Below are 27,523 nucleotides of genomic sequence, written 5' to 3'. Positions count from 1 at the left end.
CTGCAGGATCACAGCGTCCCGCACAATCCTTGAGAGGGGCCGAGATGCAGCTCAAAATGGTAATGAAGCAGACGACACATCGCCGGATGCAAATTCGAGCTCCCTAGTGGTCAATTTGGCGCTGTATTCTGTCTCGACCGCGAAGGCTGATAAACTCACAGATATAGGTACCTTGAAGTGATGTCACATGCGTCGGATACGCCGTTATCATGAACCATTGACCTCTTAAGGGAAAGGAACAATCCTTTTTGTCCTGCATGACCAATTTTCGAGATCTTGCTCTATGAATCAAATTTCCGTTCCATATCACCAGACCGAGTGACTATGGATCCAATGTCTCAACTTTCCCCGGACAATCCCTCCCTTTAGCAAGGTAGCGACTTCCACTGCGTGCCTGCTGATCCAGCCGCGATTCATCGCATCAAAGGCGGTGTACCCATACCAAAAGACTTGACAGGCCTGCAACGTCGAAAAATCACTCAAATTTCCCATTATATATTTGCCAGAGACATTTTTACCCATCCAGAGGTAATTATTATTTTCCGGTCACCTTTGTTGCCAAATATCCAGAGTCCAACAGGTTTTGGTGAGGTTTGTGGCTCTAGTCCAGGGGCGAACCGAACGCATCATTGGCAGAATTTTTCTGGAGCGAATAAGATCTTGCGCTGCTTCCACGCTTCATATTCTTTCGACAACCTGAGCTCATGTCACAACTCATAAAATACCCCAACCGACTATTTTTACCGTAATTGATTACGAGACAGAGCAATTGCGACTTGCATTCACCTCGCTACCCCTCCAACCCTTCGAATCCGCAACCGAAACACTCGAATCGCAATCTGGACTGAATGGCTTCCTCGGACTGCCTCTTATTCGACCAACGCAGCTGTATTTCGTTTCCTTGTCGATAACCTCTTTGGGATTGTGCTGCTCTTGCGCTATTCGCTGCGAAGTCGACTTCTTTGCACACTTTTCTGCAGCTTTGATGCTGCTCTATCATATCTGAAACTCCGGAAGAGTTACTGGTCTGGTTCGAGGTTTATCGAAACCCGCCCACCATGAAGTTTGGACGCAAGTAAGCTAGCCTATCCTACCCATTGCTGTTCTATCATGCCTATTCTTCTTCCCTCCTGCTATTGAGTATCGACTAATCTGCTATTATAGTCTGCCTCGCAATCAAGTACCAGAATGGTCATCCGCATATATCAACTATAAGGGATTGAAGAAGCTTATCAAAGCGGCTGTTGCTACAGTCAAGGCTGGTCAAGATGCTGATCTTGCTGGTAATACATTCAAAATCTCATACGTATGGCAATAGCTAATCAAGCTGTGGCAGAGTTCTTCTTCTCCCTTGATAGGAATCTCGAAGACGTCGACGACTTCTACAACAAAAAGTTCGCAGATGCTTCTCGAAGATTGAAGCTACTCCAAGATCGTTACGGTACATCAAAACAAGCCTTGGAAGCTTTGGACAGGAATGAAATCGACGAGCTTATCGATGCGCTTTTGGAGCTTAGGGGTCAGCTTAGAAAGCTGCAGTGGTTTGGCGAAGTCAATCGCAGAGGCTTTGTCAAGATCACAAAGAAATTGGACAAGAAAGTGGAGAATGTCTGCACACAACAACGATATCTAGCTTCGAAGGTGGACCCCAGGCCGTTCGCCACAAATGCCGCTCTGACTACGGCTATGAAGACTATCAACGACTGGTTGTCAGTTCTGGGAGAGACTAAGTCGAAGGATGATGCTCAATCGGTACATTCAGCACACTCTATCAAGCGTGTGTCCTCTCGATCTATTCTCGACTTACCCAATGGTCTCCTCGATACCGTGGACCAAGCTATCAGGAACGATGACGTACCCATACTCCAAGAGACTTTAGCAGAGGCAAACTTCGACCCTGAAGAACCAGCAATGCAGAAGCTCTTCGTCAATCTCTTGCAAAGATCCATTTCTTGCAAGTCCAAGCGAACTATAGCTTATCTCTTAAAGCGGATCAAGTCGTTGGACGAGGCCGATGACATCAATGAGCGCAATTGCTTACATCGCCTCGTTATCTCTATCGGACGAGCGAAATCAGCCATCACCGGAGAGCAAACAAGCATAGCTCTTTTGCCTGTGGATGCAGACGAGACTCGATATCTTACTCCTGCAGCATCACCTCCTCTTGGCCCTGCTACCAGTAATCTCAAAGAGAGCAATTTGCTGAGCTTGAGTGATGAGTCTGTCAAGCTTCTGACCTATGTCCTCGATCACTTAGAGCCTAGTCAGCGCATCGCTCTCAAGACTAGAGACAGCTATGGACGATATCCACTACACTATGCTGCTCAGTTTGGCTTCGTTGTGATATGCGAACTGGTCATGAAATATATGCAGCAATGGGGTCAATTCGATGTATCACACGGTATCGACGCACAGGAGTGGCAGGACAGAGAAGGCCTTGCTCCATTGCATCTCAGTGTGATTGGAGGACATCCATTGACTACTCAAGCTCTTTTGAATGGCGAGAACTGGCAAGGACCTAACGACAGAAAGGTCGCAATGCGAAAAGACATCTCAAAATCAAGTGCTGTTCTTGCTCTCGCCACGAAGTCGAACTTTACCAGGATTGTCAAACTTCTTGTGGATGCTGGTGTTGACATCAATTGGCAAGACGAGACTGGAGAGACAGCTCTGCACGTAGCTGCAAGATTTGGACATGCAGATTGTGCTAAGATACTTCTCGAGGGCACACCAGATCAGAAGGCCGATTTCGAGCTGACTGAAAAGACTTTCTCCTGGACACCTCTGCATGTTGCCTGTGTGGACGGGCATCTGTCCATTGTTGAACTTCTCGTCGCAGCAGGTTCTGATCTGAGGAAGCTGGATGCATCTGGTTGGACAGGCAGAGAGCATGCTGCTTTGAGAGGCCATATGGCTATCGCTGAACGACTTGCACAAGAAACTCCTGATGAGCCAGACTCGGAAAGCTCTGTAAGTACGGCATCTTCATCTCCTCCGAGAATGACCTCCATGGAGGCATCTCGCTCTCAAACCAATAATGTGCGATCCATCGAGTCGGTTAAGACATTCGGTCATCGCTATCTTACCAAGGAAAGCATGGTGCTTGTCAGCTTGGGATCAATGGACATGCGAAAGGATATTCCAGCTGTCAAGTTGGATCGAATTCCCATTGAAGAGGCGCACTCCACCCAACTAGACACAGCTCTATCTGTGATCGTCAGTGCAAGTGGTGCTCAGGGCGAACCCACAATCATCGACCTTCCTGTGCAAGACAATATCTCCACTGAGCCAATGGTGTTTACCGCCATTGACGCGAGCAAAGTGAAGCTTTATTTCGATATTGTCCCTACGTATTCTGGCAGCCAAGAGCACAAAGTCGGCCGAGGAGTTGCTATTCTGTCCAGCATCAAGCAAGCAATTGGACTTAAGCGCATGAACCTACAAGGAGACGTCAGTGTGCCAATCATGAGCACAAATCTCGAGGTCATCGGCATTGTCAATTTCAACTTCCTCATCATCACTCCTTTCTCTCATCCCAATATGAGTATCACCAAGAACCAGACATATTGGAAGAAGATGTCATCTACCATGGTTATTGGACATAGAGGTCTCGGTAAGAATGCTGTATCTAACAGATCTCTCCAATTGGGCGAGAACACTATTCAGTCCTTCCTAACGGCTTCCAATCTTGGTGCAAACTATGTCGAATTCGATGTTCAGCTCACTAAAGATCTTGTGCCTGTTATCTACCATGATTTCTTGGTCAGCGAAACTGGAATTGATGCTCCTGTCCATACTCTTACACTGGAGCAATTTCTTCACGTTAACGACACTACACCTAGAGTATCACGACCTCCATCGCCACCAAAAGAGAACCCTCAATTCCGCGTTGTCCGTGGTGCCGATCGTCAACGTTCATTGTCACTTGGTCCTATGATGCCTGAACTTGATATGGCTGAGAGAATGAAGCATACCCGTGACTTCAAGGAGAAAGGCTACAAAGCTAACACTCGAGGAAACTTTATCCAAGCACCCTTCACCACTCTTGAAGAGATGTTCGTGAAGCTACCTGAAGATGTGGGTTTCAATATCGAGATGAAGTATCCCATGTTGCACGAGTCCGAAGAGCATGACATGGATACATATGCTGTGGAACTTAACAGCTTCGTCGATACTGTTCTCACAAAGGTCTATGATCTTGGTAAGAATAGGAAGATCATCTTCAGCAGTTTCAATCCTGATATCTGTCTGCTTTTAAGCTTCAAACAGCCTAGCATTCCAGTCCTGTTCTTGACAGACGCTGGTGTGAGCCCTGTTGGCGACATTCGAGCGAGTAGCTTGCAGGAGGCTATTCGGTTCGCTAGTCGTTGGAACTTGCTTGGTATAGTCAGTGCTGCTGAACCACTTTGCAACAGTCCAAGATTGGTTAGAGTTGTAAAGGAGAGTGGCTTGGTTTGTGTCAGCTATGGTACTTTGAACAACGATCCCATCACGGTTCAGGTAAATCTCCCTTGAAATCCTTACAAATAACATTGCTAATTCAAACTAGCAACAAGTCAAGGAAGGCATCGATGCGGTCATCGTTGACAGCGTCCTCAAGATCCGAAACGGTCTGACCAAGAATGCTGCGAAGACCCCCGAGCCTGTTGCTTCATGGCCATCCGAGAAGTTGGATAACGGTGTCAATGGCGTCAACGGCCCAGTCGTCGTCTAAGTCTATCACGAATCTCTTTCTCTTTCAAACAACAATTAGAGCATGCAGAAGGAAGGAAAAGTAAAGAGTGTTCATTGCAATAATGATTGGAGGAAATTTCTTGGGCATTTCAGGGAGTCGAACAAAGTCGTGCACCACAGAGCACTCTTTTATGGAGCAAGCATCAACCTTGGTTGTGATGTGTTGCTATTTTGCTTCGCTATAGAGGGTTTATGATTTTGATTTTTGGGCTAATTGAAGACAACTGCCCAGACTATGACCGACTTTCCCATCTTCATAATATCTGGTTGTGCACTCCCTCTCAAACTGAAGCATCATGTCTCCATAAGTGTCGCAAATTAACATATGATCATAGCAGGGAAACTGTATTTTATGATGAGGCCAAAAGGATAGGAGAAGGCGGCATTTTCTCGGCTGACTCGAGCGATGTTCCACCAAACCATCAATCCCTTCCTACCTAGGTAGGCAGTTACGTACCCAAGAGCAAAAGACAGGAAAAGACTATGTCAAAGGTAATAGTGAAAAAGAAAAAATGAGTTACAGTTATAACCAATGAGGGCTGAGGGATTCGAACCCTCGCGACTAAATTAAATTAGTATTAATTACTCAATCCCGGTCATGGAAAACCTACTTTCTCACTGCGGATCGCTTTAAGTTGCCTTTCAGCACACCTAAACACAGCGCCCAACTTATCAGCCTGTCGATGCCTTCAATCAAAACACGTTCAAGCTTGGTCTCGGATAGGCGGCTTCTGCATTTGTCTTCTAGTATTTGGAGACTGAATGGCTTCTCCAAAGCGAGGCTCTGGTCTTGGGATCTTCGTCCAGGTTGGAGAGCAATCCAAGATCTGCTGCCATTCCTCAGAATGTGGTACCTGAGCTGTTCTGCTCGTTTCGTCGTTTCAGATAGACGCCAGCGCCGTTCTTGATAGCGGAAGAGATCAGCCCGTGCCTCAATCCATTCAGGAGTGGTGTGAGTTGCTGGAGCCGAGGGGGGAATCCTGTCCATCCAGCCCAAGCGCCATCGTTATCTTGTTCAATGTCGTCCGGGTCTGTACAAGATAATATTCCGCCTGACCATGCCTTCTTCTCCCCCGCCGAAGTGATAGCTGAAATCTCTCCTATCTGTGCAACTGCGTTGACGGCTTGACCCTCAAACTTTCGCTTTCGCAAGTCGCTGGACCCCGTATCGACCAATGTCTTCAAAAGTGAAATATCGGGTTCTTCGACGCCCAGCTTTACAACCTCCTTTCTCATGGCTGTAGCCTGAACAATCTCAACCTCTCCAGTCCGGGACTCGATCCTTTCCGGCTTTGCTTGTGGCGCTCTCACGTGAAGTCCCCACTGCTGCATGTGCTCGTTCAAAACCTTAGCACTGATCATTGCTTTACACTTATTGTATATGGGCTTTCGAATCTCCGATGGAATTACACCTTGCTCATATGCACCTTTGATCTCGCTGAAGTAAGGACCGAGGTCGACCTTCTGGCGCAGCCTCCAAGTTTCTATGCGGGACTCCAAGGTCCATGGTGACGCAGTAAGACCATGTGTTTCCTGGAGAAGGTTGCAGATAGCTTCCGGATTTAGACCTTCTTGATATGCGCTTTGATCACCTCATAAAGATGGTCGAAATCGTGGGGGTGCCACAAGCGAGATCTCTCTTGATCGCTCTTCGATGCACACCTTCTCTCATGTGCATCCCTGTTGTCTTTTCTGGGGAATCTTCTCCAGCAGAAAACACAGCCGTATTTGCAATTAGATCCATCGGGAAGTGCAACTCGTCGATCTTTCTTGTGTGCAAGAATATCGTCTGGCGCGGCGGCTATAGCATTGTCGACGAATGCCTGTCGGTCTGCACTTCGAATTCTGATTTTGCCTGTGGGATTCCAATTTGTTGTGTATTTGCTTGCAACACGTCGAATGTCGAGATCAGAGAGAACCGGATTCCCCTCCTGATCTTTTGAATTCAAGAAGCGCCACCATTGTCGATAGAGGTTGCCGCGATAATTGTAAGCATAAGGCGCTGCGTAGTGCCGTAAAAGTCCTGCGTCCATCCCATCCTTTGATGTGCTAATTCTGGCAAGTTTGACTACTTCTTCTGGACTAATCCACTCGGATGCTGGAACATCTTCGATTCTTTTCGGGGGAAAACGCTCCTTTTTTTGAGAAAACCCGGAGTGGGGACGCGATTTCGATCTGGCATCGTTACAGACAAGGAAACTCCAATCCGAATAGCTGTAGCCGTTACCTGGCTGATTGAGAACATGGTACACAATCTTGGAAATATTTTGTCCACTTTATAGGGTCTAGAACTAAGAACCCTTAGACAGTGTACCAAAAACTTCTGGAAACCTCCTGGGAATACGTTGTTAATCTTATAAGGTCTAGAATTTAGAAATCTTGTGTGTTGAGCCAAAGACTTTTGGACCGCTGTGAACATGCAGACGTGAATTGTCTGGAAGTAAAAAAGAATTCAATATCTACGAGAAATCTCTAGGTGCAAACAAAAAGTAAAATATCTCTCTCTTTCTATGCTCTATTAGTATTAAACTTACATATTGTCTATTAATCTAAGAATAAATCCGAACAATCGCTAATTTCGACCTTCCTGGGAGAAGTGGAAAGTAGGTTTATATATGCCGATATTTAAAGCGTTTCTGAAAAGGATGATGACGCGACAATACACCACGGTGGTATCAACGATGACAATCGAGGGCAATTATAAAGTTCTTCTAGCTTTTTACAAGCAGGATTCGATGTGGAAGATGGACTTGAAGGATCGAGGATGCTCGGTGTCAATTCGGCATCATTTGTTAGGAGCACTTGCAGCCTAACTGGTTTTGTACTGGGGGCTTAAGTTTGGCGAGCGGCCAGAATAAGGGAGTAAAGGGCAAAATAAGGAGAAAATGAACATGATGTGGGACGACTTGGCCGAGTGGTTAAGGCGCTGTGTTTAGGCCATCGAAAGATAACCTTGAATCCGCAGTCATTCGTGGCGGGGGTTCGAATCCCCCAGTCGTCATGCGCTTTTTGTAGATATTTTTTGCTGAATAAAATAGTCTCCAATTTTTTTTTTCATTTTTCCATAGTTTTTACCCCTGAGCTTTCTCACGAGATAAAACAAACCAAAAGGAAAACTGTATACCTAGGTATTAGTACGCCCACAATTGACAAGTAACATGTGATAAGAAGCGGAATAAGCATTTCTGTGCTTTAATATGTTCCCGAAGTAGTCTCCTAGTAGGAATTTAACTTCCGAGTAGGTGGTTTTTGCCCAGCTATTAAATACTCCCAAGATCCCGTGACTCTAATTACTCCCGCGCCATCAATTACTCCCGCTTTTGTCTTCATTCAAACTATTTACTCCGAGAACTTGACCCATTTCCGAAAAATTGCTTATTAGTGTATATGAACATCTTTGGGTGATGTCCCAAAGAAAGTCTTCTGATTGGTTATGCGGACTGCTAAGCCCGATCTACAAGGCTGGGCCGCGCTAAGATTTCGGCTGACAAGAGTCAGAAATAGGAAAAGCACTGTTCATGATGCCAGCACCAAAGAAACCTCACGAATTTGACGATGGCCGATGTCGACGAAGACGCAGCTTTAAGGTCATCTCAACCAACAGCAAACGACGAGACCGAGTTAGGTGACGAATTCCAAGACTTTCGCTTTCTTGCAGCTTTGACAGCAAAGTCTGGCGGCCAGCTACCTAAACGCGGAGAGAAGGATTTCGAACCACATGGCACGAAACACCAAGATGGCATACTGTCAGCTAGCAGGCAGGCTATGCATGATGCACTGAGCTATACACGGGTCCACACATCGAAACAATACAATCGCGCATTCTATTACGGGGAGGAGGGCTTACCCAGAGATGAGGTTATTCGAGAGGATTGGAGACAAGGCTTAGATGACGACCATGTCATCCTCGTAGAGTCAGACAAAGGGCCACACTTCAAAACAATGGGCAAGACGAATACAGGCAAGAGGGATCCTGGAATATGGCTATTGCCAGAAGAGGCGCTCTACCTGGTTGAGCGAGGGAATCTGGATCTCTGGTGGCCTTCTCGATCCTCCTACACGAGCGTTGTTCCTGACGAGGATAATACAGACATGAAGGAGAAGGTTGACACACAGGACGAGGTAGATGAAGGCTTTCCTATGAGTTTACAAGCTGCATTCTCTATGTTGATCGGTCAAGATGGCGAGAGAGGCAAAGTTAGCCTGGAAAGATACACTGTCTACGCACATCTCAAGCGGATGGGCTATGCTATACTCAGAGCTTCTGATTGGGATGTCACACAACCTGGGAAGCCACAAAGCCATCAAGTGGAATTAATTTCTGAACCAACAAGCGCTTTCTCTTGGCTATTTGGGAAATTCTTTGCAGAAAAGGAGATCCAACACTCTCAATATGGACCGTTGGTCAAGCCAGGAATGTACAGGTCATACAACTCGATTTATCGTCAAATCGCAGTCATTCCTAGACACAAGCCTAACCCGAATCCTTCAGCTCCTGCACCAATACCAAATGATCCTTATCGGGTCGTGTTCCTATTATGGAAGCCTAGTAGACTCCCCACATTCGCCAAAAGCAACCCTGGGCTTCCAGACTTCCGGGTTGCTATTACTGATGCGCGGTCGACTTGTGTTCCCTCCCTTGGGCAAATCAGCTCTCTGTTGGAAAGCACCCCTTGGGCTCCCCCAAAAGGCAGTGAATTTGAGGGCCAAGGCAAGGTGTACCAACGGTTAAAGAATGGTTGGCGCAATGTTGTGTTGGCGGTAATTGACCAGGGCGTCATTAGCTATTTGCGATTAGGGGAGGTTGCTTTTGGCGATGAACGCATGTACGAGCGATTTGACGCAGGTGGTAATTCTGGGTCAAAGAGAGGCGGTGGCGCAGGGCGAGGTGGTCGTGGCAGAGGGAAAGGCCGCCGGTGATTAGGCATGGAACATGAACATGGCATGGCATGTGAATTGATTGTGTAAGGTGTAATATGGCTCCTACCTATTGGGTTGGACTTAGATTAATCAAGCGGGCGCACTCGATTTAGCAATTACAATGCAGAAATAATCGAGGCGCGGCTTCCTGCAGCTGGTGCAGGTTGCCAAACAAAAAAGATAATAAATCACTCAGTCGTTGTCGGACTTTGGCAGTACAATATTAGCCTGTGTTGCTGAGCCTGAGGGCGAGCCAGCCTGTGGGCATCTCATCCCATCCCACACAATTTGCATTTCCTCGCCTGCCTGCAATACGTGACAATCATTGACTAACCTGACGCTACTACTACCAACTACGGAAGACTTATCTCGCAAGTGTTCTTCTTGATAACACAACACCTGCTGCTGCGCGCCTGTCCGAATCAATCCCCTCTTAGCGCCGTTTTAAGTCTCTAACTTACTGGCACTGGTCTCTTCCACGTCTCAAATTCTTCTTACCTCATAACTTCTTTCCCTCTTCTCTTCCTTTTCCACTTCCCTCTTTAATAATTCAATTCCACCCACACCCGCCCACCCACACACCTCACTCTTCACTCTTTCTTTCTTTCTTTCCTTCCTCCTTTTGACTTTCCCACGTCTCACGTCTTGAGGACACCGAAGACGCATTCAATAATGGAGCCTTTGAGTATTTCACGCTCAGAGTCCCTGAGCACGGAGGAGATGGATGGCCTGTCCGTTCTGGAGTCGCCCGAGCCTAGGTACGTCGATACATTTTCCTGCATGCGTTCTCCTTTCCTGCACTTCCCTTCCCGTCGTTATTAGCCCTTCATCAGCGAAATTACACGCACCTCTGCCGCTGGCAAGGGCCGACTTTGCCTCGCACCCGCACATCACATCACGACTTTACGCTCGCGATTATGTGTTCTGAATAGTTTCACTCCCACCCTCGCTCGCTCGTTTCGCGTGCATTGCATTTATTTGGCGTTCCTTATTTGCGTCGCGTCTTTCCAATCAATTACATACATCGCTGCATGCTGCATAGCCATTCGGCGTGTCAGACGCGTAAGACATAAGCGATATCTATTTGTCCTCTTTCCTTGACATTGCATTTTAATTATTATTCACTGTCGCGATTTCTTATCCCTTGACTCAGCCTTTGCAGCGGCACCTTGCGTGGTGGTTTTGGCTTCACGGCCCTCCGTCCGTCGCTCCTTACCTCTTGCCACGTGTTGAGTCTCTTGCTTTTTGGGCTCTCGCTCGCCTTCTTCGGTTACTCAGCTAAGCCCTGAATGAAACAATAAGATTACCTGCTAAACAGAATTGCGTTCATAGGTCTGACACACCACTGAACGACACCCACAACTCTCTGAGCACAGACACCGAGAAGGGCATTGTCGTCGAGGCGCCAGCCATTGGATTTGCCGAATCTTCCGCAACTATGCCTGGCCAAGAGGAAGAGGATGATGAGGAAGTCGTCACGCCATTCCACAAGAGGAAGCGCGCTTCGGTCAATTACAACTTAGACGAAAATGACTACAAGCTCGTCCGAGGAAGTCCCCATATCGAACCACCCGCAAAGCGCACCAAGCAGTCGCAAAAGATCCGAGGAGTCATCATTGGTGTTTGGCGCGACAGTGATCAGCCAGACGACGCCGACAAGCATGTCATCTACGGCTTCATCGACATCCACGACCGCCTTCGTACGCGCATCTATGGTATGAACCGTCGTGGCGAAGAGTTGATTGCCAATGCGCCCACCGGTGCTGGAGGATGTTGGGTTACGTTCGAGAGAGTTATCTTCGACGCGCATTTGAAGGGGCTTAATTCGGCTGAGATCAAGGAATACGTCAAGATCCGATCGGAAATGAAGCCAGAAACAACTGCCGAGGAGCGACATGAAGCTGACACCAAAGCCGTGTTGAAGGCTAAAGCATACGTTGCCGAGCACGAGGGTGCATCGCCTGGACTCAAGCCTGTTGTACACCGCAATTCGCTTGGCCGCACTGGGCTTCACCGTCACTCGCTCCCTCGTCAAGCCCTGCACAAGACGCCAAGCTTCCAGGCTGTCAATGCGGCCGACATGCAAACTCCAAAGGCTTCTCCATTCTCTGAGTCTAAACCTTCTGGTGTTCTGCTTGGGTATTGGGCCGACTCGGATGAACCTCGTTTGGAAGATAAGCATGCCGTCTACGGCGTCCTCAGTGGAACCGACTGCTTCCGTGTCAAAGTTCAACGAGTAACTCGTGATGGCCGATTTGTTGATGGTAACTTCCCTGTCGGTGCTGGTGCGCTCTGGCTCCATTACGATAAGGTTGTCCTCGAGCCTCATATTGCCCATCTCAATCGATTGGAGGTCAAGGAGTACTGTCGCATTCGTCAACGCGAGCAGGAGAACAGAGAGTCGGACAAGGAGCGCAAGACTAACGAGCTAAAGGCTGCTCAGAGAGCTCAACAAGTTGTAGCTGAGCATGGCACTAATGGCATCGCTGCTGATCAGAACGGAAGTCCTGATTTCGAGCCTCGTCATAGCTCCAGATCGGAACATCGACTCTCCGCCAGAAACCAAGCCGAAGCTGATGCCGCCGCTGAGAAGATGAGAAAGGATAAGGCTGAAGCCCGTGAGCGACAAAATGAGAAGACTCGCAAGGAGGTTGCAATGGCCGAAGCTGTCATTCAAGAAGCTGCTCAGATGGAGTTGAAGCACAACTTGAAGAAGCTCAACAAGGTCTGGATCGCCCAACAACAAGCTACGGAGCCAACTCGAGCATCAAGCATTTCAGGAAGCATGGTCACCGAGAACGAAGTCCGATATCACAACGGCATCAAGTACGAGCGCAAGCAAAATGGCCCATTCCAAGGAAAGCTTGTTAGCCAGGCGCAAATCTTTAGCATTGACGGGGAGGACTATGTAGAATACCGTGTACTCACCAAGCCATCTTTCTTTTAGGGGGAGACGCATACATTTGTCTCTTAGGGATGGATACTAGATTGACACTCGCTCGCGAGGGACTGTACTCTTGTACGGATAATTGGCGTTATGCATACGTTGCTTTTTTTCTACTCTGTCTTTGTACCAAAGATTCATCTCTCTTGCGCGTCGTTTTTACAAATTGCATCATATGCGGCAGAGGAAAAGCTCAACTTGCTTTTTTTCTGAAGACGCATGCGGTGGTTACTTGGTTTGCATTTGCAACGTCCGAGACGTGGGTCTGGGAGGTTTACTTGTATTCAAAGCATGACTCGCGCGTAGCTTTTTAATAAGAATGGAAACTCGCTTCTAATATCTCTTCTGTGCAAAGTGACATCTCGTATATCGAATATCGGGAAGTCTTGCGAATGGTGATTGTCATTTTGACACAACGCTCCTACATGACGAATCATCGTGGGAGCGAAAGCAAGTAAGCCGCAGATAACAAGTGTCAAGAGTTCGACTATCTAAGCAGTCTTTGGCATTTGAATCCTCAAACCTATGTATAACTCGCAAAGAAGACTGACAGTCCAATTCAATTATACTTCCAAGAGGGAGAGAATGTACGATAGCCATGGGACAGCCTTGAAACATTACAACATCCCACACTGGAATCAATGAGTCACCAAACCCAGCCATCAGCAAGACCAAGACCAAAACCAAGACTCCAACAACTACAGTAACAAATATCCACTCTCCCACTTTTACCGCCCACCTCACTTACCAACAATGGAAACGACAATCCCATGAAAAACGTGATTGTGGCAAAGTAAAGGAAAGATTTGCGGAAGTAGGTAGGCGAGCGCTTAAGCACGCTGCTGCTGCTGCAGCCTCGGCAACCAATTACACTTCTTGCGAAAGTGTAATATCTCACCGCATTAGCTGGAAAGTGTGTTGGGAGTTTGGGAGTGCTGTGATTGGGGGCCGACGGGCCAGTTAGCGGGGGACATGTGCTTGAAGGATGGGGAAGGTTCCGGGGGCTTGCGTGTCAAGGCAGATTTCCTGTTCATTGGGCTTGGAATGGGTTTTGTAGGAGAGTTTGAAGAGGTGTCATAGCACTCGTTATCAATTGAACTACGTCGTACATTACAAGAATGGGATCATCTCATCGCTGTTTGGTCATGGCCATGATGTTTTCATCCATTCCATCATTCATATACAACGTGATGAAGTAAGGCTTCGTCCAACGCCCCTGTAAATGCCAAACCATCCAGTATCTGCTGGAAGATTCTTTTGACGTTTGTTTCAAATCCTGCGCACGCCTTGCTTCTGAGAATTATGGGCTCGATGACCCTGCCTCCGCCCTATAACGCCAGCGCCGTGCCCAGATCGTCGCCTTCTCGTGCTGACGTGAATTGATTCCTCTCTCTGCGATGTTGCTTGGAGATCATATCGTGGTATCTCAGTCTTTTTGAGATGCAAAAAATCGATGCGAAATCGTGTCGTCATCGTGGTGATTCCGTGGGAATCGACGTACTAGTGTTGAGCAACTATTTTCACTCAATCACCATTTTCTTCTGTCCGCCTACCATGGTCCAGCCGAGGGCTTTCAATGCATCTTTGTCGTTGGCTCGGATGATGGTGCAGGCTGGTAACATGGGGTTGTGAGGGTCTACGTGAGATGCGTCTTTTGCGGCTTGTTCGATGGCATCCATTTCCTCTTTACAGTCCTGTTGATCCAGGGGACAAACCACTATGGGTTGTCGTAGAACAATGTCTCTTGCTGCAGACATATGTGCCTAAATTCGTCAGTTAACATCAAAACTTGAGGTTCAACACTTACCTTGATGATCAAGAAGAATTCTATCTTGTAAAGAGTTCCTGTGGTTGTGAATGAGTTGACCGAATACATTGGAAATGCAGGCTTCCCTCGACGAATAATACCCTCCGGATCCCGTAGCTCTTTCGATGGAAATACAAGTCCTAAGTTTGTGAAATAGCCTGCTTCTGGCATCTTGACCCCCACCGTTTGAGTGTGTTTGGCTATTCGATTAATCTTCTTTGTTGGTTCGTCGCCTTCTGGGTTATAAGTGATCTCCTCTTCTATGCCGATTGTAATTTTCTGTATCATGACCTTTTTCGCCTTGTTCATCCAATCTGGGTTTGGTGATAGTTTTATGTAGACGCTTACAGGATCCAAAGGACCATAAGACCAACGTGGTAACGAGATACCCAAAGTTACCAGATGATCCGACGTTTTCTCTGCAGCTTCCGGCCTATTGTACATTCCAAAGGTAGAGAGGGTATCATATCGTTGTATCGGTACTGGGAATGCAAACTTCTTCTGCTCCTGGCCTTGCTGGACGGTCACCACCAACTCATAGAATGTCTCCGCCGTCCGACTGGGAAGTTGTAATGATGCGGGGGGTATTCGCCTATTGCTCTCTTCGCCTCCTCTGCCAAACGGTATGAACAATACGAACGGTAGGTCCATCAATACTACGCTCTCGGATTCCCTGCCAGCCGGACACCTAAATAACAGTAGCTCCTTCCCCACCACATCGGTTGTCTCTCTCCTCGGCGTCCCCAGATGCTTCTTCGCTATCGACTCTGCCGACGGATGTATCGTCTCTCTCCGTTGCAAGCATATCCTCACCAATGAAATCGCAACCGGCGCAGAGATGCCAGTGAGGGGTCTAATTTCCACCTTGCCTTCTATACGAGGCTGAGCACCAACATCGTTAGCACAAACGAGTCACTTCAGAGCTACAAGCAAAGGTTCCTCACCAGCGTCGCCGAGATGCCCGGATATCCCACGAGAAAATTACTGTTTGGCGGCCCCGAGACTCTCACGAACGCAGCCATCTTGCCAGTCTCGGGCTCACTCTGCGCCACCGCGCGGTTTGCGCCAAGATGTGGGCTGTCGACAGACCAGAGGACGAGCTTATCGTGACCTGGGGATCATAGGAGGGGAGGGGTTGATGGTTGCGTAGGATGCGCAGAGGTTGGGTTGGGTCGAGGTGGGAAGAGCTTTCGTCGTCACCATATAAGCAAGGCTCAGCCGTGTGTTGATGTTCGCTGGGGAATCGTCGGTATCGGGAGACTCGTACCCAATGGTAACCTTAACAGCGACCTGGGCGCGAGCGACAAGAAGCTCGCTGCTTTGCTTTGTTCTTGTTCGGCGATAGCGAGGTGATGCGTCCAGTCTAGACCAGCGGACCTTTCATTGTCGAGACTCTTTGTCCGTCGTCGTCTTTCCAAGGTCCCAGTCTCGGTCTTGTCAGTCCAAGCATCCAGCATCGCTTATTGCCTGGTCAAGGCACCACGCATCCTGCTTTGTGATTCGAAGAGAGCTAGCGCGCTTCGAGCATGGCGGGGCCGAATTTATTCACGGCTGTTGTCCCGCGATAGGGCTGAACACTCGTTCTCATTATTTAATTCCTTCCTCTTTTTTTCCTGTGAAGTTTCTCCACGACCATGCTGCACTGCCAAATTCACTCTTGCCCAGCATGTCAGTTACTCTCCACACGAACCTCGGTGATATCAAGATAGAAGTCTTCTGCGAGAGCGTGCCAAAAACAGCTGAGGTAAACATAAGCAAATTTCCCTTCCACCCTTCTTTAAGACAAGTCAAATCTAACAGCTCCCCAGAACTTCCTCGCCCTCTGCGCATCCGGCTATTACAATGGCTCAGCCTTCCACAGACTGATCCCCAACTTCATGATCCAGACTGGAGCCCCTCCATCCCAACCCAAGGGCGGCGTCTCAATATGGGAAGAACCCTTCGAAGACGAGATCTCACCCGCACTACGACACAACGCACGAGGAATCGTTAGTATGGCAAATAAAGGTCCCGCAACGAACGGCAGTCAATTCTTCATCTGCTTCGACAAGGCACCTCATCTGGACGGCAAGAATACGGTGTTTGGTCATGTACTGGGAGACGACAGTTTGGCAACCTTGGCTAAGATGGAGAAGATTGAGGTGGATAAGAAGAATAGACCCAAGGAGGAAATCAAAATTGAAAGCATAACTATGCATGCCAATCCATTGGCTGGTTAAAGGCTGATTTATTGGCTCTTCACGAAAACCTTCTACCCTTGGTAGATGTGGCTAGTTTCATGCGGCCCAACTCAAACCTTAAGGTAGTTCTGGCACATGCAAATGCTACAGGGGCCAATATAGTCTTGGACGTCATGATATTGCCAAAACGCCTGGCAGATCCAGAAGAATGTCCCGAGCTGCTGCTGTGTTGCGCATGTGCAGAAGTGAAATGGAAGGATGGTCTGGATCTTCACTGGTACTGAGGTACATCTCTAAAATAGACGAGGATGGTGACAAAAATGTGGACATAGGCGAAATTGGCTGTAGACCGCAAACCAAGTCGGAAGGACATCAATTTACAATGCTATGTTTGTACAGTCTTAGGTTATACCAAGGCTACACTGTTATGTATCATCCTATTCCCAAAACGCCTCAAGCACGCTATGATTCCGTGCCCCTGTTGTCCAAAACTCCTAGCGACTATGCAAATGCAAAAGAAGGCTTCAACAAGAAGTCCAGTTATCAACAGCAAAACGTCCTCTCTTCTAGAAGGGACGATGATTTCCCATCCCAAGTCCGAGGACCTCGAAAATAATAGGATTGAATTCAACAGCAAGCCACCCAATTCCTGGTACAGGTCAGCATATTGGCCTACTGGAAGTGAATTCATCTTACCAGTATAGACAACGAGTTTTGTCACAACTTCAACATCGTACCTCACACGAGGTTTCTCCAGTCTTGAAAACATCTCCTTTTCTCCCAATTCGTTCTGCTGTCCAACAAAGATCTCGACATTTTCATCCTCGGCATCGTCCACCAAACCATTGGGCGGTGTTGATGGGGTCATCAACACATGACCTTGGCCCATCATTTGTTCGTATGAACCAACTCTGGATTGAGCTGGAGTGGGCAAATTGCCAGTAGCCAATAGACCTAAAGGTGCAGATATCCCAGACACTTGGGAAACCGCTCCCTCTTTGTCGACTTTGCCCGGAACGGAAAAATAGTCAGCTTGCGCCGCAACAGTGGAACGTGGTGACTGTGCTCCAGACTCCATCTCTCCAGTATTGGTCAAGCTGTCTCTTCTTCTTTTCTCACGGTAAGCCAAAGTCTCGTAGGCATCAGCTGCTGATTGTGGTCCCACGGATACGGCACGCCCCCGACCCGGATGACGAATGGAAGTCAGAAGTCCTGGCAAGTCCGACACGGACGGCATCACGTTATCTACCTTCAATCGAGAAGGAATGTTCTTGTACTCAGAAGCTGGCATAAAGAATTTGCGAGGCAAACTCAATCCGTATTGTTCAATGATGCGGAACAAGTGCGGAAGAAATTTAAGCATCGCAGGCTTCATTACCTCTCTCCAAGCAAAGATCACCAGGACTCCGATGAGGACTCGCGCAATCACGACCACCCACCCCATATGCTGAAGACTGAATGGGACAGTGGCTGGGACGGGAATGTCCCACGCCCAATTGCCAGATGCATAATGCCAACCTCCAATCTCAATACCTATCATAACGCCTGCAAATGCGACACTATCATCGAAACATGGGCAGTCGTCGGCCGGTTCCGGATGAATACGAATGAGAACAATGATAACCAAAGCAATAGTTGCTGGAGCTAGCCAAGAGCTGCTGTGCAGGTACCTGTCAATCTCGGCACCATAGACACATTCGATGACCGAAATACCAGCTCCGATTATGCTGCCAACAATAACGTCGAGAAAACCATGCATGCCGCAGTAAAGACGCCCTAGGATAATTGAAAATGCATAAGAATAGCTGACTATCTCCAGGATCAACTTGGTCGACTGCTGTAGTTGACAATCAGGCGAGTGTATTGTGAACAAAGCATAGACTGCCACCGAAACGGCATTTGCTGAATGTGTTGAAGGAAACCCGTATTCCAAAGCTGCAGAACCAGACATTGTGATACGTTGAAGAGGTGGGGACAAAGGTCGAGGTAATGAAACCATATCCTTAATAAATCCAGTGAAGAATACACCGGAAGCAAGGATGTGTACCATTCTAGTATCATCAGCAGAGTTCGTTGCTTAAATTGGCAGCTCTCACCCTCTACCCAACGATGTATGCCCACACCAGAAGAGAATGGGCAATACCACCATGAAGAAGGTATGCGTTCCCAAGTTCGCTGTAATGGCAAAGTAGGAATCGAGGGCAGGTGATCGCATCTTATCTTGCATCCATGCCAGATATGGAGTCTCCCATCGTATCAGGGGTAACAACTGCTGCCGCAGATCGTATCGCCATTGTGGTAACTTGCGCTTATCTGAAAAGTTATTAGCAATGTACAATAGCTACTCTAATGTTCGAAGAAATGACATCCAGAAAAATATATAATCACAGCCCCTGCTTCTTGTTAAAGTAGAGGTTAGAGATGTTTAGGAGTGCTTGTGGTTGCAGCAGACTACTGCACCACTCAAAGACAACGAGCACATAGGCCCTCGCAACTATTTGAAATACTTACAATGATCTAGACTTCGTAAGCCTGCATCTGGAGTATCTGCAGGCGCGTTTATTGCTATCTTTGGTGGGGCATCTGGGAATTTCTCAAGCTCTAGGCCAGAGCCATTTGGAGTCGAGGACATCGATGCATTCGGTGCCAGGGCATGTATACTGTGGCAGATGTGTGGGAAGAGGAAGACTGAACAACCCAATGATTACAAAGGAGTGACAATGGTGCTCGAGTCTTCAATTGTTCGTCATAAAGTCAGCCACTGTGGTGAAGCGCCTCGGTTGATGCTGATTACGGGACTTATGATTAAGCTACGCCAAAATTAGACTTCCCCAAAAGCTAAAACGGGTGACGTTGCCAGGCGCAACCACCGTGTTTACGTGACTTCCTATTTCAGACTCCGCAGCCCTTCCACTTGAACTTTCATCTGAATCTTAACATTCCACTCCAAAGACGAAAGCCACTGTTCAGTTCTACATTGAATATTGCGATCCATAATTAGTTCAAATTCACCCATTCTTCGACGTTCGCTTCGCGTGTTGCTGCTCTAGCCTGGCGCTGGAGCTTATCCAAAGACATGTCGGCGCAATATCAGCAAAAGGAATACTACAACAACCGACGTTCAGATATGTCGGAAAAATACGAAGCTCCCCGAAGAAAACCTACACGTCGTGAGCAGAGCGCAAGATCTAGCGAAGGCACAGTCAGCACAATGATGAGCAATTCTACTGGAAGGGAGTCGTCGGCGACGCATGTTACAGAGGGTCCTGCATACTCGAAGAAGATTGTCGTAGTTGGTGATGGTGGATGCGGAAAGACATGTCTTCTTATAAGCTACAGTCAAGGCTATTTCCCAGAGGTAATATGCGCAGCTCCGGCAAACGAGGTTTTTGTTAATTGTCAACAGAAATATGTACCAACAGTCTTCGAGAACTACATTACCTATCCAACTCATCAAGCAAGTGGCAAGACACTGGAGCTAGCTTTATGGGATACTGCTGGTCAAGAAGAATACGACCGTCTCCGCCCTCTCTCTTACCCCGAGACCGATTTGTTGTTCGTTTGCTTTGCAATTGATTGTCCCAATTCCCTCGAGAACGTCCTGGACAAGGTAAGACGTCTCCCTCGAATCTTCGCAGCACTACTAACAACTTTGAAGTGGTATCCTGAGGTATTGCACTTCTGCCCATACACACCTCTGGTACTCGTCGGCCTCAAGTCGGACTTGCGAACGAAACGAACATGCATCGATCTCCTCAAGACCCAGGGATTGACTCCTGTTACACAAGAACAAGGTCTATCGGTTGCTCGCAAAATGGGAGCACGATACATGGAGTGCAGTAGTAAGGAAATGGTCGGCGTCGATGAGATCTTCGAAGAGGCCATCAACACTGTTGTCGCCAACGATCGAAGTAATCAACGGCAAGAGCCAGAGCCAAGTTCCGGGGGACAGACCCAATACCCAGTCGTCAGAAAGAAGAAGCGGAACTGCCGATTCCTCTGATGACCTTCTGCCACGACTTATTACGATATCGACATGACCTATGATTGCATAACAAGGAGCGCAAGGTACGCAGAAACTGGACAGGAAGATTTGCAATTGGCAGATTGAACCTGTCTGGATAGCGTGTTTGTGGACCTATTCTCGCCAGAAACACTGGTTTTCTTTTCCATCTTGTCTTTCATGTGCTCAGTAATAGGGACCTGTGCTGGCGAACTGCACAAACGGGGTTTCTTATGTATCATGACCGTGTTCTTGTAGAAACAAGGAGACCATACCATATATCTCGTTCCTCGTGAGAACTGGGTATCGTGAATCCGTAACGCCTTTCAAATCTCCTTCAACCCCTATTGCCCATTACCATGCTCGCGAATTTCCGTCTCCTCGTCTTGCTCCGCCTCCTCCCCTTCTCCGGCGTGTGTTTCTGCTTCTGCATCAGGATCCTTAGCCATCACATTCTCAAACTGCGACCACAGCGCTTCGACCGAGCTGAATTCATTTCCAACCTGTTTTTCTTAGCATTTTCTTCTCTTTCTCTACATGGATATCAAGACATACAGCAATAACGCCCTCGAGCGAACGATTCAACTTGTTGATATTGGCGAGGACATGTTCGAAGCTCTGCATCCCAGGATCAGCAACGCGTCCATGATTTCGTATCAATTGAGCAGCACATACAACGCCAATTTCCTTCAATAAAACTTCTCTCTGCTGCTCAAAATATGACTTCTCCCCTGACGGCGCATTCGTAGACGATGTCGCAGGAGGTCGCGTTGTACTCGACATCTTTGAAGTGTTGGTGGGGTTGTGTTTTTGGGGCGCGACTCTGGTGTTGTTCACTGAAATATTTTGGCCGAGGTCATTGGTTGAATCAATTAGTAGCATTTACGGGAGGACGAGAGGACGAAAGGTCTGTTTCTTGGTTGACTACTGTACATCTCAATCTCTGTTATTATTTTCTGACTTATTCTTTTCTCAATATTGGTGTTTGGGAGGGACATTGCTGTTTAGGAGATGGCACTCCTCTATGGGGCCTTGAAGCCAAGAAACCATTTATCAATGACATTCTAACATCACATGGAATTGTTTTTACTGGCAATTTGCAGCAATTATGGAACCCTCTGCATACCTTGGTGCTAATGCATGTTGGGACATTCTGCTCTCTGTCTGGCCACGCTGGATTTACAGGCATGACCTGGACAGTAGTGATATTTTAGAAAGTTGGGCCAGTGGCCATAACTGGGTGCTTCCAGAAAGTTCCTTTGCACAGAAATACTCTTCATGAGCAAATTTGATTTCCTGATTAGATCTGACTTAGTAAGTGACAGCTCCATCTTAATTGGATATGAGAAGACATTTCACAATCCAGATGACATGCAATCCCAACCCCTATTTCATGCTTTGCCAGCCTCGCTACTAGCCCTGCACTAAGAACACTAACTGTCCTTCAGCCTTATGACTCGTTATCGCCAAAGAAAATATTTTGAACCCCTCCAAACCTACCCCGCCACCAAGATTTGAACACAATACGACAACATGGCGTCTAATACTCACGAAGAACCAAAACCAGATGGTGCTGCCTTTGATGACTTCTTCGAAAGTCTTGGCAAGAAAGCAGAACACCTGTCTGTTGAAGACAAGAATGGAGTACCTCCTACCAACGATCAATTCGAATCAACAGAAGATGATGATGGAGAGCCAAAGATCGTAGATGAGATAGAGAGTCTGTGTATGAACTGCCATGAGAATGTACAGCCCCAGATTTTATCCAAGGCAAAAAAAAATATTTATTTCTAACAACATACGATAGGGCATCACAAAACTCCTCCTCACACGCATACCTTTCTTCCGCGAAATAATCTTAATGTCCTTCTACTGTCCACACTGCAACTTCAAAAACTCCGAGATCCAATCTGCCGGCGAGATCCAACAGAAAGGCTCACATTATGAACTCCGTCTCACTACAAAAGAAGACTTTGCGCGCCAGGTCGTGAAGTCGGATACCTGCGTAGTAAAGTTCATTGAGCTTGATATCGAAGTTCCTGCCGGTCGAGGACAACTCACGAATGTGGAGGGCTTGCTAAGCATGATACTAGAGGATCTAGAATTGCAACAACCAGAGAGGAAAGAGCAGATCCCAGAGGTCTGGGCGAAGATTGAGGAAATTGTTCAAAAAGGCAGGAACATGATCAAGGGAGAGAGCTTTCCGTTCCGAGTCTCGCTCGATGATCCAGCGGGAAATTCGTGGATCGAACCAGACCAGAAAGACGGCGTAGGAAAATGGTCAAAAGTCGAATATGCACGAACACCAGAGCAAAACGAGGCATTAGGCTTAGGCAGTGGCGAAGAAGAGGAACAGAAGCCCGAACCAGCTGTCCCGGGACAACCGACAGCAGCAAGTTTCGAGACCGACGATATTATTCCCAACGAGGTCTACTCGTTCCCCGCCACCTGTCCCGGCTGCACGAAATACTGCGTCACGCATATGAAAATGGTCGACATCCCACACTTCAAACAAGTAATCATCATGAGCACCGTATGCGACCAATGTGGTTACCGCTCCAACGAAGTTAAAACCGGCGGCGAGGTTCCCGAGAAGGGAAAGAAAATCACCCTCAAGGTCGAAGGACCAATTGATCTCGCCCGAGATATCCTCAAATCCGAATCCTGTGCCTTGGAATGTCCGGAACTGAGTCTCTCGGTCAACCCAGGTACTTTGGGAGGAAGATTTACGACCGTTGAAGGCCTGCTAACGCAGGTTCGTGACGATTTACACCAACAGATCTTCGATATCGATGATTCGAATGATGCGGGTGGCGATTCTTTACCATCCGAATCTAAACAAACATGGAAGGCGTTCTTCGATGGTTTAGATCATGCTATTAAAGGGGAACGCAAATTCACGGTCATCTTGAAAGATCCGCTAGCTAGTAGTTATGTGCAGAATTTATGTAGTCCGAATGAAGATCCGCAGATCGAGACGGAGGAGTATGAGAGGACTGAGGAGGAGAAGGAGGATCTGGGGTTGGCGGATATGAAGACTGAGGGGTATGTGGATGAAGCTGGAGAGAAGAAGAAGGAAGATGCTGCGGATGAGGCGCAGAGGATCGAGGAGAGTAATGGTTGAGAATGATAGATTAGAAAATTGAAGAAATTTACCTGCGTTTTGAATAGCTACTTCCCAATTCGTGTGGTGACAGAATGTCCGTCTTTCATCTACATGACAAGAGAGCGATTTCAATTGCTGGGTCAAATTCAGACAATCAAGTCAATGTCTCACGCATTGCGAAATCACATGAAGATTCAAAGTCCGTCCAGGCCTGAATACTTTGAAGCGGCATAAGTCCTCTCCTCTTCAGGTATATTTGAAATTACTATATGGCAAGAGACTAATGTATGATCGAGGGGGTACACTATAACAATATAGAAGACATTAACCGTCTTCGGAAGCTTCAGCACATTCGAGGTGGAGGCAATTTTACGATAAGTTATCCAACACCTTGAATCTGTCATTTTCCCCATTGCAAAGCTTCTCAGGTCTTTCGCCATTGGCCGTGAAAAGTGAAGTATATGATCATATTGTTCAAAGATTTTTGGACAATATAAACGGGAAGAGTAGGGTTCTGGAAATCTGAAAGAAAGCCCAGGTCATATCGTTCTTATACTAAATTGTCCTTCAAACTTTATTTTACTGATAGAACATAGCCCAATTATGTTGTCCGACACATTCTGGAACAACATTGCGCTTATATTTGCGGTACCTAGAAGAAAGACGGGCGGGGAATATCAGTTGAAAATGACAAGAAATGCCTGTCATGAAATGGCTTCTATGTTGAAAGATTTCTGCAGAAGTGCATTATTCTATACAAATATTTGCGTATATCCTCACATCACCATAGATCATGTTTTAACCAAGACTCTCACAATGTTATCCTTATGTATTCTGTATTCTTCTATTCATCATTACGCTTGTTTGCTTCACTCAGGCTTGCCTACCCGTATCATGTTTGATTTGTTCTTTCATTGTGTATGTCTCTTCCACGTTTGTGCGTAGTCCTTAATCCTCAGGAACAAGAGACAGAACCGACTAAGAGATGGTGGTTCGGAGTTGTCATGTTTTCCAAGTCGGGCCTATTGTTAGCTGGTAGCATGCAATATCTCGAAAGTGCGAGAATTGGACTTGGTAGATCTTCCGAGGTGGGTATCGTAGGTTATATGAATGGGGTTTTGAGAGTAGGCGCCTCCAACGGTCTTTCGAACTGATCGAAGGCATATCCGCAAACACATGTCAGCCTGCCTAGAAGGGACTATTATCTATCATCCATACCGAGGTCAATCTACAATAGCCCAGAAGTTCCTCCAAGTGACAATAGCAGATACTCTTTCCACGTCGATTCTTTCATCGACGATCCTACAAATACATGTGCCCTCGGATCGACTTTTCATCCTTCACATCATACTCGGATTGGAATTGTCTGAACACAGGAGCTGTAGTCGACGTACAAACCTCTCAGTACAAGTTTAGTACTGTGCCTCGACCAAAAAATAGGTTTCCACAAGTCGACATCATGAGCACCAGGAAGTGAGTTACCACTTCCCTGATCATTGTGTTTCGATTATTTCTTGGTCTACGGACCACCTAAGAAGCCCACGTCAGCGATGCATCGTTCTCAGAAGTAGTCTCGAGGAGACCTTTCGTGTTTGTGGCTATGAGTTTGTGGAGACATACTAAATCTGAATACCTAGTCCTGGTAAGTTCATAGCACCACCTGAGCGAACCGCAGGTAAAACTGCCCAAAAGCGTATACACCAACAACGTGATCAATCGGACGATGATGAGGAACGGCAGGAAAGCGAGGACGAGGCGCCTGAGCAGAAGAAGCAGAAGAAGCAGAAAAAGACCACTGAACCAGTCACGGATGATAAAGTAGATCTCCTTGTCGGTACTTGGGACACGGCAAAGCAGAACAGCTCCAAAGACATACCAGTATACGCATACCTCAACGACAACCAGAGAGTTCGATTCCGGTATCATAAGGAAGATCAGTATGCCCTGGAAATCACAATTCCTACAGCACCAATATACCGGTCCATCCAATTCAAGCGGAGCATTTCAGACCGCATGAAACCGGACGGAGTAAAGATCATCAAAGACCTCTTGCTTGCTCAAAATGGCAGCGGAAGTGTTGTGGACCGTGAGTATCCTTTCCTTGCTTACATTCTCACTGTGTTCTTGAAGATATACTGACGAGTCTTCAGCAAACGAGGTCCATGCCAACGAAGCCGAAACCAACGAAGAAGAGCATCTCTCGGAGGCCGAAGACGAAATCTCGACTTCGGAGCTATCTGCTAATGCCGAGAAACAAGGTGAGATCAAGGCATCATCCGAGCATTCTCTCGCCATTCTCTTCGAGTCTCTAAAGACTGTTGGTGATATCGTAAAGAAGCTGGTATCAGACCAGAACGAGAGCATCGAGGCGCTGAGACTTGAGATTGAAGGTATCAAGCAAGGAGAAAATTAGCAAGGAAGCGAATCCACTACACTAGGTACGAGCACAAGTGGTATTGATCCCTAGTTGGAACAGGATGAGAACGCCGGTACCGTAAAAAGTGGAACATAAGATAATATTGTTCAGAGTTTGTGGGACAATGTAAGTGGGGAAAGCAGTTTCTTTGAAATAGAAGGGAATTCATAGCATTCTCGCACTACCTCATCCACGATATTTCAAAACTCAATTCGCTCTTATGAATGACTTACTTATCCCGTTGATCATGTTCCACAAACTCTGAGACATTAATGGCTCATGTACCAATGTTTACGGTACTAGAAGAACTGCATTTTGACAAAAATGCTTTCACTCTTTTACATATCACTCGTAGGAGAAGTTACCAAAATTGCATTTCAATACCTTCTTGAGACTTGAGAATCGATTAGAACAAAGTCGAAACCTCCTAGACAACTCCTCAAGTACCATAGTCCTAGCTGAGCTCACTTCCGCAACTCTGGCCATCCCTGTCTTTCCTACTACTCACCTTTCACAAGCAACCATCAGATCACAATACAATCACCTTCGAATGAGAATTTCAAGCTTCATAAGCGGCTCTATCTACTCGATTTCAACTCTTCCAATTCTATCTTCTTCTCGTGACTTTCAGCGAACAGATACAAGCGACCGATTTCACGCTCTGCTTCGCTTTCACCTCATACACCGCAACCCCACTGCTACTTGAGAATACCACAGTCAAGCGTCCACCTCCTCCGACTTGTCCTGCTACTCCAACTTGTCCTCTTGCTCTTCTTCCTCGTCCACTTCCCTGTCCAGTCTTCATCCTCACAATTTAAGACCGCAAAGCAATGGCACCCCGTCGGACTTTGGCAGAAAAAAACGCAGAGCGGGTAGCGCGAGCTAGGAGCTATTACAATCGCATCAAAGAAAAGCAAGTCGAAGCTGAGGCTGAGGGAGTTACCTTTAAGGCGGACCTTGATGCCTCAGCTTCTTCGCACTGATTCGGTGTTCTTCTGCAAGATTTCCGTCTTCAACTTCTCTCGCTTCCTCGCATTCTCAGCTCTTAATCTGGCCACGCGCTTCTGCCTTCCTTCGGGTGTTTCGTTCGCCGTTTCTTGACGAAGTCTCTCCTCTGCTTCATCCAGCACTTTCTTGTCATTCGGTGACATCTCACCCACCAAATCTATCTGCCCTCCCTTACCCTTGACGTCTCCCTCACCCGACGTGCTTGCATACGCCGCCATTTCCTCCCTTGTGTTTTTCTTCAGCCTCTCCATCCTCAAGTTTCTCGCTTCAACGAGCGGCTCTTGCCATATCCCTTTGGATTTCTGCTCCTCTGCGCGCATTGCAGCTATCTTCTCAGGGACATTTGCCGGTGAATAATTATGCTTTGAGGAGGAGGGAGAGGGAGAGGGAGAGGGAGAGGGAGAG

General features: G+C 47.2%; 12 protein-coding genes and 1 non-coding gene across 13 annotated transcripts; 8 read left to right on the top strand and 5 right to left on the bottom strand.

The window, feature by feature from the left end:
- Positions 1–610: 610 nt before the first annotated feature.
- LY89DRAFT_170547 (GDPD-domain-containing protein) lies at positions 611–4,820 on the top strand. The gene is made up of 4 exons (XM_018205566.1): positions 611–1,075; positions 1,165–1,283; positions 1,337–4,500; positions 4,550–4,820. Exons 1-4 carry the CDS (start codon positions 1,059–1,061, stop codon positions 4,712–4,714), a joined length of 3,465 nt encoding a protein of 1,154 aa, XP_018077543.1. The 5' UTR covers positions 611–1,058; the 3' UTR covers positions 4,715–4,820.
- A 754-nt stretch (positions 4,821–5,574) lies between these two features.
- On the bottom strand, positions 5,575–6,767 carry LY89DRAFT_663651 (uncharacterized protein; the record flags this gene model as incomplete). Its single annotated transcript, XM_018212719.1, has 2 exons — positions 5,575–6,316; positions 6,397–6,767. 2 exons carry the CDS (start codon positions 6,765–6,767, stop codon positions 5,575–5,577), a joined length of 1,113 nt encoding a protein of 370 aa, XP_018077542.1.
- An 867-nt stretch (positions 6,768–7,634) lies between these two features.
- Positions 7,635–7,735, top strand: LY89DRAFT_t10. Its single transcript has one exon. It is a non-coding gene; the product is annotated as a tRNA-Leu (tRNA).
- Positions 7,736–8,093: 358 nt separating this feature from the next.
- On the top strand, positions 8,094–9,860 carry LY89DRAFT_635400 (uncharacterized protein). Its single transcript, XM_018211443.1, has one exon. The coding sequence runs from the start codon at positions 8,290–8,292 to the stop codon at positions 9,652–9,654; it is 1,365 nt and encodes a 454-aa protein (XP_018077541.1). The 5' UTR covers positions 8,094–8,289; the 3' UTR covers positions 9,655–9,860.
- A 170-nt stretch (positions 9,861–10,030) lies between these two features.
- LY89DRAFT_679984 (uncharacterized protein) lies at positions 10,031–12,794 on the top strand. The gene is made up of 2 exons (XM_018213984.1): positions 10,031–10,412; positions 10,987–12,794. Exons 1-2 carry the CDS (start codon positions 10,327–10,329, stop codon positions 12,599–12,601), a joined length of 1,701 nt encoding a protein of 566 aa, XP_018077540.1. The 5' UTR covers positions 10,031–10,326; the 3' UTR covers positions 12,602–12,794.
- An 895-nt stretch (positions 12,795–13,689) lies between these two features.
- LY89DRAFT_170220 (uncharacterized protein) lies at positions 13,690–15,523 on the bottom strand. Its single transcript, XM_018205564.1, has 3 exons — positions 15,350–15,523; positions 14,406–15,287; positions 13,690–14,361 (listed from the first exon to the last, which is right to left on the bottom strand). Exons 1-3 carry the CDS (start codon positions 15,425–15,427, stop codon positions 14,119–14,121), a joined length of 1,203 nt encoding a protein of 400 aa, XP_018077539.1. The 5' UTR covers positions 15,428–15,523; the 3' UTR covers positions 13,690–14,118.
- A 548-nt stretch (positions 15,524–16,071) lies between these two features.
- Positions 16,072–16,624, top strand: LY89DRAFT_574207 (peptidyl-prolyl cis-trans isomerase; the record flags this gene model as incomplete). The annotated part of the gene is made up of 2 exons (XM_018208728.1): positions 16,072–16,149; positions 16,214–16,624. 2 exons carry the CDS (start codon positions 16,072–16,074, stop codon positions 16,622–16,624), a joined length of 489 nt encoding a protein of 162 aa, XP_018077538.1.
- Positions 16,625–16,925: 301 nt separating this feature from the next.
- Positions 16,926–19,357, bottom strand: LY89DRAFT_635391 (sphingosine-1-phosphate phosphohydrolase-like protein). Its single transcript, XM_018211442.1, has 4 exons — positions 19,097–19,357; positions 18,682–18,898; positions 17,282–18,636; positions 16,926–17,234 (listed from the first exon to the last, which is right to left on the bottom strand). Exons 1-4 carry the CDS (start codon positions 19,215–19,217, stop codon positions 17,152–17,154), a joined length of 1,776 nt encoding a protein of 591 aa, XP_018077537.1. The 5' UTR covers positions 19,218–19,357; the 3' UTR covers positions 16,926–17,151.
- A 355-nt stretch (positions 19,358–19,712) lies between these two features.
- On the top strand, positions 19,713–20,588 carry LY89DRAFT_573873 (ras family protein; the record flags this gene model as incomplete). Its single annotated transcript, XM_018208705.1, has 3 exons — positions 19,713–19,943; positions 19,992–20,195; positions 20,244–20,588. 3 exons carry the CDS (start codon positions 19,713–19,715, stop codon positions 20,586–20,588), a joined length of 780 nt encoding a protein of 259 aa, XP_018077536.1.
- A 344-nt stretch (positions 20,589–20,932) lies between these two features.
- Positions 20,933–21,411, bottom strand: LY89DRAFT_776979 (uncharacterized protein; the record flags this gene model as incomplete). The annotated part of the gene is made up of 3 exons (XM_018222094.1): positions 21,264–21,411; positions 21,144–21,206; positions 20,933–21,091 (listed from the first exon to the last, which is right to left on the bottom strand). Exons 1-3 carry the CDS (start codon positions 21,369–21,371, stop codon positions 20,933–20,935), a joined length of 330 nt encoding a protein of 109 aa, XP_018077535.1. The 5' UTR covers positions 21,372–21,411.
- Positions 21,412–21,919: 508 nt separating this feature from the next.
- Positions 21,920–23,750, top strand: LY89DRAFT_679978 (zf-ZPR1-domain-containing protein). Its single transcript, XM_018213983.1, has 2 exons — positions 21,920–22,334; positions 22,396–23,750. The coding sequence occupies exons 1-2, from the start codon at positions 22,122–22,124 to the stop codon at positions 23,710–23,712; spliced, it is 1,530 nt and encodes a 509-aa protein (XP_018077534.1). The 5' UTR covers positions 21,920–22,121; the 3' UTR covers positions 23,713–23,750.
- Positions 23,751–25,153: 1,403 nt separating this feature from the next.
- Positions 25,154–26,107, top strand: LY89DRAFT_663642 (uncharacterized protein; the record flags this gene model as incomplete). The annotated part of the gene is made up of 4 exons (XM_018212718.1): positions 25,154–25,167; positions 25,332–25,336; positions 25,370–25,780; positions 25,845–26,107. 4 exons carry the CDS (start codon positions 25,154–25,156, stop codon positions 26,105–26,107), a joined length of 693 nt encoding a protein of 230 aa, XP_018077533.1.
- A 968-nt stretch (positions 26,108–27,075) lies between these two features.
- Positions 27,076–27,438, bottom strand: LY89DRAFT_713695 (uncharacterized protein; the record flags this gene model as incomplete). Its single annotated transcript, XM_018218070.1, has 1 exon — positions 27,076–27,438. One exon carries the CDS (start codon positions 27,436–27,438, stop codon positions 27,076–27,078), a length of 363 nt encoding a protein of 120 aa, XP_018077532.1.
- Positions 27,439–27,523: the final 85 nt, after the last annotated feature.

The sequence above is a fragment of the Mollisia scopiformis genome (genome assembly GCF_001500285.1).
Source record: "Mollisia scopiformis unplaced genomic scaffold LY89scaffold_2, whole genome shotgun sequence".
NCBI classification, from domain to species: domain Eukaryota; kingdom Fungi; phylum Ascomycota; class Leotiomycetes; order Helotiales; family Mollisiaceae; genus Mollisia; species Mollisia scopiformis.
Note: the sequence above shows the minus strand (reverse complement) of the source record. Positions and strands in the feature narration are given on the sequence as shown.

What these genes read in the sequence shown, in the direction of transcription:
- LY89DRAFT_170547 (XM_018205566.1), top strand. An exon ending in TCAAGATGCTGATCTTGCTG is followed by an intron (nt 1,284 to 1,336) that starts GTAATACATTCA and finishes AAGCTGTGGCAG; the next exon opens with AGTTCTTCTTCTCCCTTGAT. An exon ending in ACGATCCCATCACGGTTCAG is followed by an intron (nt 4,501 to 4,549) that starts GTAAATCTCCCT and finishes AATTCAAACTAG; the next exon opens with CAACAAGTCAAGGAAGGCAT.
- LY89DRAFT_635400 (XM_018211443.1), top strand. Translation starts at nt 8,290, where the DNA reads ATGGCCGATGTCGACGAAGACGCAGCTTTAAGGTCATCTCAACCAACA.
- LY89DRAFT_679984 (XM_018213984.1), top strand. Translation starts at nt 10,327, where the DNA reads ATGGAGCCTTTGAGTATTTCACGCTCAGAGTCCCTGAGCACGGAGGAG. An exon ending in CTGGAGTCGCCCGAGCCTAG is followed by an intron (nt 10,413 to 10,986) that starts GTACGTCGATAC and finishes TTGCGTTCATAG; the next exon opens with GTCTGACACACCACTGAACG.
- LY89DRAFT_170220 (XM_018205564.1), bottom strand. Translation starts at nt 15,427, where the DNA reads ATGGCTGCGTTCGTGAGAGTCTCGGGGCCGCCAAACAGTAATTTTCTC. An exon ending in CGGGCATCTCGGCGACGCTG is followed by an intron (nt 15,288 to 15,349) that starts GTGAGGAACCTT and finishes GTTGGTGCTCAG; the next exon opens with CCTCGTATAGAAGGCAAGGT. An exon ending in AATTCTTCTTGATCATCAAG is followed by an intron (nt 14,362 to 14,405) that starts GTAAGTGTTGAA and finishes TGACGAATTTAG; the next exon opens with GCACATATGTCTGCAGCAAG.
- LY89DRAFT_635391 (XM_018211442.1), bottom strand. Translation starts at nt 19,217, where the DNA reads ATGTCCTCGACTCCAAATGGCTCTGGCCTAGAGCTTGAGAAATTCCCA. An exon ending in CTTACGAAGTCTAGATCATT is followed by an intron (nt 18,899 to 19,096) that starts GTAAGTATTTCA and finishes ATAACTTTTCAG; the next exon opens with ATAAGCGCAAGTTACCACAA. An exon ending in AAAACTCGTTGTCTATACTG is followed by an intron (nt 17,235 to 17,281) that starts GTAAGATGAATT and finishes GACCTGTACCAG; the next exon opens with GAATTGGGTGGCTTGCTGTT.
- LY89DRAFT_679978 (XM_018213983.1), top strand. Translation starts at nt 22,122, where the DNA reads ATGGCGTCTAATACTCACGAAGAACCAAAACCAGATGGTGCTGCCTTT. An exon ending in GTATGAACTGCCATGAGAAT is followed by an intron (nt 22,335 to 22,395) that starts GTACAGCCCCAG and finishes AACATACGATAG; the next exon opens with GGCATCACAAAACTCCTCCT.